Source organism: Fundulus heteroclitus, chromosome 7 (assembly GCF_011125445.2).
Source record: "Fundulus heteroclitus isolate FHET01 chromosome 7, MU-UCD_Fhet_4.1, whole genome shotgun sequence".
Lineage (NCBI taxonomy): Eukaryota > Metazoa > Chordata > Actinopteri > Cyprinodontiformes > Fundulidae > Fundulus > Fundulus heteroclitus.
The window spans coordinates 22194128-22204854 of NC_046367.1; the positions used below are offsets into that span (position 1 = coordinate 22194128).

At 38.4% G+C, this 10727-nt stretch overlaps 1 protein-coding gene across 1 annotated transcript; it reads left to right on the top strand.

The window, feature by feature from the left end:
- The first annotated feature begins 5280 nt into the window (after positions 1–5280).
- si:ch211-214p13.7 lies at positions 5281–10200 on the top strand. Its single transcript, XM_036139190.1, has 4 exons — positions 5281–5406; positions 7569–7588; positions 7663–7700; positions 7980–10200. Exons 1-4 carry the CDS (start codon positions 5387–5389, stop codon positions 8226–8228), a joined length of 327 nt encoding a protein of 108 aa, XP_035995083.1. The 5' UTR covers positions 5281–5386; the 3' UTR covers positions 8229–10200.
- The last annotated feature ends 527 nt before the right edge of the window (positions 10201–10727 follow it).

The following is a 10727-nucleotide window of genomic DNA, read 5'->3' on the forward strand; positions in this document are numbered from 1 at the left end:
TAAAATAGTCGAGAGGGCCGTTTCCTTTTCTTAGTCTGATATCAGGAATGATTCATTACAAACATGTATACACTGGGAATTTGGAGTTGAACCCAGGACCTTCTTGCTGCAAGGAAACAGCGCTACCCACTGCGCTACTATGCAGCCCCTATAAAAAATGTACCTGTATTTAAAAAAAAATGAGAGACAAGGTGATCTTTAAATGTAGATACGATATAGAAGCAACCACAACATAAGTGACGTAGAAATGTGGGGCAGTCAGGAAGGATCACACAACCACCGGCATCACTATCTGATTTCATAGCAAAAGAGAACTAATCATTACATCATCCATGTATAACTAAGTATAATTGATAAATAAATGTTACCTGTATTTTTCTGGTTCTACATATTTGGGAAATAAAAGACAGCTATTTAAATAAGCTTCCTAAATTATGCATATTAGATGGAAAAAATGTCCACGCTGTCAGACCAGGAGTCTATGTGAAACTGTGATGGTGATAGTGTGACTGATAAGATAAGAACAGTGTCTCCTTAAAATGCATCTGGACCAGCCTTTATTACTAACGGAGACATTTTTTGCTTCTCAAATCTAAGATCAAACCTTCTATCGATTAAATTTCTATGATTGCCACATGGTCTGTGTTGGCGAATGGTTGGCAACCATTTTCAGGAAACATTTGGACATTTGATGACTCTCCAGTTTTTGACAGGACAGCTGATTGTCACGCTTTGTCCTTGAATCATTCTCAGGGCCATCCCTCTCTGCACCTTGAGCATAGCTTCACAAGAAGAAGACACATTTGAAACATCAAACTTTCATAGGTGTCTAAAAACTTTTTAGACAGCTAAACCATAATCTTAGCCGTTTATGTTAGCTGGTTTACCATCGCCATTTCCAAAGTGAGAATGGGGTATTAAGATCAAATGGCATGTGAAGGAGTGATTAATTAAAAGGTACCTTGGTTTGTCCATCATGTTGAGCATGTTCATACCCAGTTCTGATAAAATCTACTGAGTTGCTGCAGGGGCTTCACTTTTTTGAGCTTGCCACTTCCGTACCACATCCTGACCTCCCACAGCGTCCTACACAAGTGTGTTTCAGTCAAAAGTAACATTTCCTCTGTACATATCTCTGAAAAACTTGATATAGAAAATACAAATATTTTTATGAGGTATTATTCAGCTTTGGCCCAACTGTGGAAGTGTATGCTTTGTGTCCCAATAAGAAACCAAGGGATATTAAAAAAAGATTATTTCAGCAAAATGTAACAAGTACTAGTGGTTAAAACCAAGAACAAAACGACATATAAAAGTAAGTATCCAATACCGAATTATGATTATTGCTATTTCAATCACAGTGTTAAATACAGTTGGTTGTTTCTCAGTAACTGCTGTTTGTTAGCAATGTTTGTTAGTGATGTTGCTTGTTAGTCTTTCTTTAATACGTAAGGTGGACTACTCTGAGTTTCTGAACAGCACCTTCTAGTGTTGAAAGTTGATACTGTATATAGCATGTGGAAGAATGTTTGTGTGACCAGACTACACTTTGCTATCATCAAATGAAATTTTTGTTTTACTGTTTGTATGTTTTTTCCAGTTTATTTTTCTTGTTTACATCCATGTAAAGAATTTCTACACATCTGCCTTCTTATGTGGTATGGCATTAGAGACGGCATCCCATATGTGGATATAATTAGTCTTTCACACAGCTGTTTAACACTTGGCCTCAGGACCTGTCCCTCCCCCCTTCTCTTAAAACAAGAAATTACCTTAAAACTGTTAATATCTAATAATAAAGGAAAATATATAAATCTATAATGAAACTCCTCAGGGGCACAGGAACAAAATATGGGAAATCTAGTGATGTCTGATCTTTTTTGTCCCCAAATTACTTATCCAAGTCATTTAAAGGGAACACATTAGGCAAAATCCACCTTTTTTTTAACCCTTTAAATAAAATTGGTTGAAGTCTCAAGGAGTGCAGAAAATGTGAATGTTTGCCTAGAAGCTGTGTAGATATATTTATATTCTGTTTGGGTGATATTTTTCACGCTGTTTAGTTTTCTCTGTTCTCCATTTCATTTTTTGATCAATTACATCACAGTATTTGCTTCAAAACTGCTAAATAAGGTCAAGCACGTCCAGCTCACCAATTTCACAAATCCGCCATTTTTATTTCTCAGAGTGATTTTGTAGTCCGAGCTGCAGGATGCCAAAACTACAAGTGGATAAGTAAAAAGGTTGGGTTGTTCATTACACCATACCCCAGCATACTACAAAAATGGCTCTGTGATCTGGAGGGGGCGGGGTGGGAATTGCCTCATTTAGATTTAAAAGTACAGATTTAAAGGTACACCTCAGAACAGGTGTAAAAAGGGGGAAGGTGGGGGTAAATTAGTGAGGAATTCAGACCAAAGCATTGTGGTTCTACTTTATGTAGACCATAACTGAGTGATTTAAATGTGAAAAGGAAGAACTGAAAAGCCAGATATGTTCCTTTTAAGATTATGCATGTGCCTATACTTACTACCTGTTCAATACCACACTACAGTGAAGCTGAGCATTAATACTGCAGTATCAGGTTTTCTTGACAGCGACAGATATTTTCTTCCAGTCGGAGCTCTTGCAGTAGCCCATCTGTAAAACAGTGTGAAAACATGATGACACCCTAAAAGTAGCCTGTGAGTATTTCTAACACAGTGAATGCATGCACATTGGTGCGATTGGGTGAATGTGGTTATAGTGTAAAGTGCTTTGAGTGGTCAATGTGACTAGAAAAGTGTTATATAAATTCAATCCATTTACCATATACAGCTGTATTGAAAATCAGAATTACAATATCAATGGAGAGAAAAAAGTTGTTTCCCCACTTCATGAACTTGTGACTGTGTTTAAAAAACGATAACAATTAGTGTTTCAGCAGTCCTCTGTGCAGCTATCATGTGCAACAGATTGAGGATGTCTGAGCAAAGACGGCATGCAGATCAGGTCACGTGGCACAGACAAACAGGAAGCCACAGCCAAACAGGCTCTCTTTCACTGTGAACATCATTTTAGATGGTAAAAAGGGGGAAACCAATGTTTTTCTAAACAAATAATGCACATGAAAAAACAGGTTGTAAGTAAAAAAAAAAGAACATTTCTGTCCAAAACCTTGCATCATTTACTGGGGCTAAAGTAGATATAACATCCAGTTGCACTGTGCCTTTAGGTTTGATAGCTGAGTTAAGTAAAGGACTCCAATGCTGACATTTCTAGTTTAACGAACAGAACTGCTAGCGCTCTCTCTGCTTTCTGAAGATATTTGTTTACTGCAAAATCAAGAAATTGCTTTCAATTAGGCCTGTCTCACAAAATGAAGTAACATAAAAATCACCAATTATTTTTGTGCCAGTTCGCAACAACCTACATCACAACTTCCTTTGTGAAGTTACACGACACAACATGTTGAAGAACAAGGTTTTAGTATTTAAAATAGAAACCAACATAAGAAGTGGACTGTGCCATCGCTGCCAGTTGTTGTATGGCTTCCCCTGTCACAGAGCTTGTGTCTCCTCTGACTAGTTCCTTAGACCAAATAAGGACTTCCTTTAACTCAAGTGGCCTTCAGCTAGACATTTATACAAAATAATAATAATAGCTGTATTCAGTGCTAAATAGTTGATTTGCATTATGAAATTGTTACTTACAAATGTGCAGGAATGTTTAATGGAGAATTTTGAAATTTAGGCTCACGTTTATAATGGAAAGTATAAATGCAAAGGCTATCCTTTTAAACAGTAAGTAAAATCTGAGATAGAGAAGGTAGAGTTACAATCTTTAAGCGAAAGTATCTGTATAATCAGCTCTTAGAGAGAAAAAAAGTTCTTCTGAACAGATAACCCTAACCTTTGTTGCTAATTAAAGGTATCCGGAGGACATTACCGTGTACTGGGCCATAATTGCTCCATCTGGATTCTCTGTCTTGTTGTAACTTAGCTCAAACAGGAACACCTCTAACTTGCAAAAGACTCGTATTTGAAACCAACTCTAAAGTCTGCCCACTCTATATCTTTACTCACTGGCTCTGGAATTGTTTGCCTCTGACATCATTAGTCAATGTGTGGAGCTCAGCACAAAACCCCACAAACATTTTCCTGTTAACAAGTATTTTAAAGACACATTCTTCACTTTAATTATATTTTCTTACTTTGCCAAAGTGTTTATTCCTACATGGCAATGGGATATTAAGATTAAATGTCTCTTTATATACACAACAGTGTTGTGTATATAAAGAGTATTTCAGAAGGATCCTTTTGCCCATAAAGGTCTAGTTTTCCTTTGGACATAGACACAACTTATAATATAAACTGGACTTCCCATCGTGAATGTAAAAAAGCCACTTACTTCCTCATGTTACCCGTGTTCTTTAATTTGCACAATCATGCAAATAAGAGAATTCAGCTGCATGCACAAAGTTTGCAGTAAGGGTCAGTTCAGTGCAACAACATACCTTTTTTATTTGACCAGATCCAATATCTTGTTTTGCAGGAGGTTTCAGTTGTAATAGTGTAATACCTCAAGGGAGTAGAGGGTTAAGACTTGGTTCAATTGCTTGTCTGACTTTGTAATATTTAGCAGCTTTACATGGGTTGAGGCCTGACGCTTGTTCCCTATAGTTAGAATTACAGAGGACTGTTCGTGGCATTCTGTTGTGATGATTAAGGTTAGTATAAGGTCAAAATATCCATGATGAGTCTTTGCAAAGAAATGCTAGCTAATATGTATGACTATGTGTGTGTTGGACACTTTGAATATATTAGTTTATGAAGAAGAAATGTTTATTTGTTATTGTAATTGCACATTCCAATTAAACTTGTCTTCTGCATTTAACCCATACCCTTAGGGAGCAGTGGGCAGCTATCACAGCACCTGGGGAGCAATCTGGGTCTAAGGGTCTTGCTCAGGGACCCACAGTGGCAGTCTGCCAGGACTGAACCAGGTACTTATAACCTTCTCAGAGTGCAAGCACTCTGCTCTAACCACTAGGCCACCATTGTTTATGTACAAAATTCAAGGTTTTTATGTGTATGGCAATCTTTAGCTGTGGATGCGTGGACAGAGTAAGTTTCCATCCATATCAAAATTTAAATAGCAAAAAAAAAATTCCCACAAGCAAAGCTTTGTGAGGTCACCTGTCCCTCCCTCTCTGTCATCTCTACTCTTCTCTCTCTCTCTCTCTCTCTCTCTTTCTCTCTCTCTCTCTCACTCACTCTCTCTCTCTGCCCCCTCCTCGCGGCTATGTCCTGGGCGCTCTGTGCAGCCACAGACAGCTGAGTTAGATCGAAGGCTACTGCAGCATCAGGTTGTTCTCCAACAACCAGGAACTATCTGAGGAATCATCATGGGAAACTGCACCTCTGGGTATGTCCTCTCTTCTGTGTAGTCTCTAAAAAAAAGGTCAGAAAGTGATAATTGGGTTGTGATGCCCATGTATTTATGTCTATACTGCTGTATATCTACAAAATTTATTTTAAAATAAGGTAAAAGGTACTTATGGTAAATGATCCCTTTAAAAAACTTTTTTTTTCCTTTTAAAACAAATATCGACAGTGAAATGTTGACAAATGAAACACATTTTCTGCTCTGTGGCAGTTGTGCATTAGCGTTATCAAGGAAATAGCGGTCATGGATAAAAATAGATCTAGTTTCAGTCGGTATCTTTGAAAGAACCAGGTTGTAAATAATTAGATTTTTGGCTGCGGTATTACCTGAGAAGCAGTATCCAGAATCACACCAAGTTTAACATTTTCATTTTGTGTACTTGCATGGACAGTGGCTTTAAAACCGACACTTGTTCAGTTGTGAAAAAAAGGCTTCCTGTTGCACCATACGTTCTCTGTTGAGCTGTCAAGGAAACCAATGCTAAAACCGTCTCCTCTAACGGTTCCAGACCTTACTCTATGGCATTTTATTAAAGCATTAAATTTATACCCCTGCGACAGACTGGCGACCTGTCCAGGGTGTACCCCGCCTCCCGCCCAGTGAACGCTGGAGATAGGCACCAGCAACCCCCGCGACCCCATGAGGGAATAAGCGGGTCAGAAAATGGATGGATGAATGGATGGATTAAATTTATACCACTTTATGAACTTTAGTTTCTATAGGAAAAACGTATTCCCTGCAATTCAGTTTTCATGCTTAGTGTATATTTGTTTGACTGTGCCACTAAAATCTATTTGCCTAAGGAAAGATTTCTCACATGAGCGTCTCAGATCATTAAACTTATTGTAACACTATCCAAGAATAACTTTATTTAATACAAAATGCAGTTTTCAAATGGTGACTCATTTTATGAAGTAAAGTACATCATCATGATCCTTATTTAAATTAACAGTGACCATTTCTTCACTGCAAAATCAAGAAATTGCTTTCAATTAGGCCTGTCTCACAAAATGAAGTAGACCAAGATCTCAAAAGACCTAAAAAAAAAAAATCAACACGTCCCGATTTTCCGCGTATTTCAAAAACAGACAAGAAATAAATGTAGTTACATCTATCAGCTTGAAAAGGCTTTGGAACTCCAGCTAACCACACAGAGTACCAATAACCACAAATGAAGACATTTTTCAAGAGAAGTGAACCTTTCTTGGCATTTTGAGTCCGCCTAAATTACTTCAAGAGCCCTATGCTGAAACTCAGTCAGGTGGTAACAAAAGAGCCCAGAACACCACCTAAAGCTCTGCAGACTGCAATTGCCTTAGTTAGGGGTCTGTGTTACAAATTAACATTGAGAACTTCTTGATGATCCCCAAGGGTTTTGGTAAAGTATTCTTTGAACTGATGAGAAAAAGGCAGGTTCTTTTGGGTGGTGTAGGTACCGTCACATCAGATATACTGTAAAACCAACAGATTAAACAAAAAATCCAACTCGCACTCAAATCTGCATGATGGCTACATAACCTAGATAACTTGTCGTAATTGATGAAACCATTCATTCTGCTCTCTACGGTAAAATCCTGAAGGTGGATGGATGGCCGACCATCTGTTCATGGGGTGCCGGGGCAATAGTGGTGCAGGTACTAGGAGCTTGTCCTGTAACAAAGGTTCAAATCCCCACTCTGACCGTTTCAGTCGTTGTATCCTTGGGCAAGACACTTCAACCACTGTGCCTATTGTCAGAGCTGCTGATTCTCTGGTAGCCCTGCATCTGCCCCAGGAGCAGTTGTGGTTCCAGTGAAGCTTACCACTGTCAGCATTGTGAACGTGTGAGCGAATAAGTGTAAACCGCTTTGGGGTCCTCAGGACTTGAAAAAGTACATCTACCATGACCGTAAGTCAAGTTTTTATTGATTTAGGGGACGTTTACTCTTCCATACTATACAAGGTTTGTTTGGAGAGCTTTTTGAGGCATTATAAATGGAATTATCATTAAAACACCACTTTCTTGTACTTATTTAGGTTATCTTAGTTTAATGATTTCCTTGAATATCCGAAACATTTAAGTGTGACAAAAAACCCAAACCAGGATACATCTGTAAGAAGTACACTGAGTCTCATCATGTCCTTTTCCTTTCTATACTCAGGCTAAAGAAGAAGAAAAAAGGTAATGTTGTGGACAAGAATTTTCCTTCTAGCACTTAACAATGTCCTACAACATATTGGTATTTTCTCTTTCAGGGAATATTACACCTACCGATGGAAGCAACGAGAACAAGGTAGACACCCTTACAGCTATTTTCAGATGGCCATTAATATGCAAAACTTTGAGCTCTGCCTCAGGGTAGACACATCGCACATTTGTGCCAGTGCCTTTATGACAGTTCAGTCAACGGAACAGATTTGCATACCATGTGAGCATTATTGAGGCCTCTGTTTTGTAAGCAACCCTGCAGCATTTTAGGAAGTCTTTGACACAAGCCACCTTTAAAAGAACCATTGTGCTGTATTCAACAGGGTCATGTTATTTTCCATCTCTGTGTACTGTTTGCTTTCAGCCCAACGAGGATGTAACGTACGCCTCCATCAACCACCCCACTGCCCAAGGATCAAGACAGGACAAAGTTGCCAATGAACCCAAAGTTGACAATGACTGTGACTACGCTACAGTTAAAATCCCAGAAGTACCGCAAATTGACAATGACTGTGCCTACGCCACAGTTAAAATCCCAGAAGAAGTTCAAGCAGATTCCCACTCCGAGTCATCCAAAGACGATTGTCCAGACGATTATGTGCTCATGGCCTAAAGAGAAGATGAGCTCATTAGGACACGTTTGTCCACGCCCTGGAGGAGATCTGCCACTCATGAACTGTAAGAGTTTACAGATGACTGCATTTTTAATACCAAAGAGAAACTGGAAAAACTGAAAACAGCAACAGCAGGCAGTTGTCGGGATATTTAACTGCAAGTTTGTACTTGAGGTTTGGTTGTCTCTAAAGAGACTGTGACTGCAATAACGCTTCTGGAAACAGAACAACAAATATAAGGGGACTTGGTATTTGATATTTGGTAATTAAAAGCAGCTTTGACTCAACATGTCAACCAGCTTCCTATTAGGTATAGGCCAGTGTAAAATATTATAGCATCATTGCCTTGATTAAAAAATTCTACAGTTTCACATTAAGAAGTTTATTAACACAAGCATTTAAAACTCAATATTTTCTAAAGCATTTAGCTGTTTGACTTATTGCTTTAGTTAAACAACTTACCAGCCAGCTTGTAGCTTGCCAATGTTGGTTGTGAAGGAGCGACACCCTGACAAGACATAGGGGAGATCTAATTATAATTGAACTTTATTGATCACACAAGTGAGAATTTCACTTCTGCATCTTAACCCATCCCCTTGGGGAGCAGTGGGCTGCTACTGTGCGGCGTCTGGGGAGTAATCAGGTTTTAAGGGTCTTGCTCAGAGGACCCAGAGTGCCGGCTGTGGGGATCAAACCAGGCACTTGCAACCTTCTCAGAGCGTAAGCGCACTGCTCTAACCACGAGGCCACCTCTCCACACCTACTTCTATTCTGTTCTGACCTCACTTCTGTTTCAATTTGGCTCCGTTTGATCAGCAACTCCAGCACCTTTTATGACATCTCACATTTAAAAAAGCTTTAAAAAAAACAAGAGCAGTATGATGGAAATTTTGAGCAGTTTTGAAATCACTGGATACTTCCATATGAGTAAAGGGCCTGTGCCTGTTTTATTTGCTCACTCATCTTAGCTACGCCTTATCTGAATGAATGAAATGTTCAAAGCCTTGACACAAGGAAGGCCTTTGTGAATTCAAATTTAGTTTTTTTCTAGGAAAAATAAGCCGGCACGACCCTTCCTGAGTTGACTCTTGGCTAACTGCAAGTAGTACTTTTAACGGAAAGCAAATGGAGCTGAAGCAGACTGCAGGTGGTGTCAGTGTGAGTCGACTGTCTGAGAATCCCAAAGCCACTACAGGTCCAGCTGCTTAGATTGAAATATTTATGCTGGTTTCTTCTGACTGTGTTTCTGCTTCTAAAATGGCTGAATTGGTTTTACTTTTATTGAGGGGGGGGGGGCTGTTTACGGCTCTACCAAATGAGTGAATTTGAATTTACATAACGAGTGTATTTGTTGGCTGACGTGGGTGGAACTTCTGCTGTGACTATAAATATTCTGATGCAGATGGATGTTTGATCTTTATCTGTCTTTTTGCCTTCCGTGCTGTTGAAACAGAGCACCCATAGTTTGCTCCACTTTTAACCAAAGTTACACCACATCTGAAACCTCCTATCGAGCTGCAACAAACAGCCTTCACTGACAATATTAACAAAGTCCAATTTTCCTCCTAAACATATTTGCCATGTTATCAAATTTATCAAAAAGGAGAATGCTTTTAGCACATATAGTATCTCATTTATTTCATATTGCTCCTGAGAACTTCTACTTACTTCCTGAATGTACTACTGACAGCTTTACATATATATTTTTATATTTGTATGTACATATTGCAAGTTTTTTTTTTTTTAATCTGTATTCATCTTGGGTGGCACATGGATTATTATTTATGCTGGACTAGATGTGTATAAAATTAATTTAGATAACTTTACTTTTTTCACAATTTATAGTAATTAAAAGTTTCTGGAGTAAGTGCTTTGCAATCAAGTCATATGAATTATCTTCATGTTTAAAGTAATTAACATATATTCAAATAATTGCCTTCATTAAACATTAAAAACATTACTGAACACCAATTGCTTTTGGTAAGGCAATGTTGGGTTACAGCAAAGACTGAAAAGTACTTCTTGCATGAACAAATCTGTTTCTATTGCTTGCTTAAAGTGGTCATTCCAAATATAAAGAGCTTGTTTTCTAACTGAAGGGACAGAAGTTGAAGGTCTTTATGCAAGAAATGTATAATTATTTTGGAAGCAATGCAGCCTTGCATTTTCTCAAAGATTTCTGTGAAGAAAAGTCTCAGTAAATTATACTACCATTATAATTTCAATTTATTTCAGTGATTCAGTTGAAAAATTAAAAATAATACATCAGGTTTTTTTTTTTTATATCTGGTGTCTCTCATCTTATTCTTGACAATATCCCACAGATTTCATGTTGGGTTCAGGTCAAGTCTGTCTGCTGACCAATCAAGCACCCTGATACCATGATCTTTAAAGTAGCAAGTGGGACTTTTGGCCAGATCTCCACACTGCCCCTTTCCTTTTACAGATGGCTGAACCTGGAGCTATTTGAGTGTGAGGTCACTTAAAGTGCTCTGTTC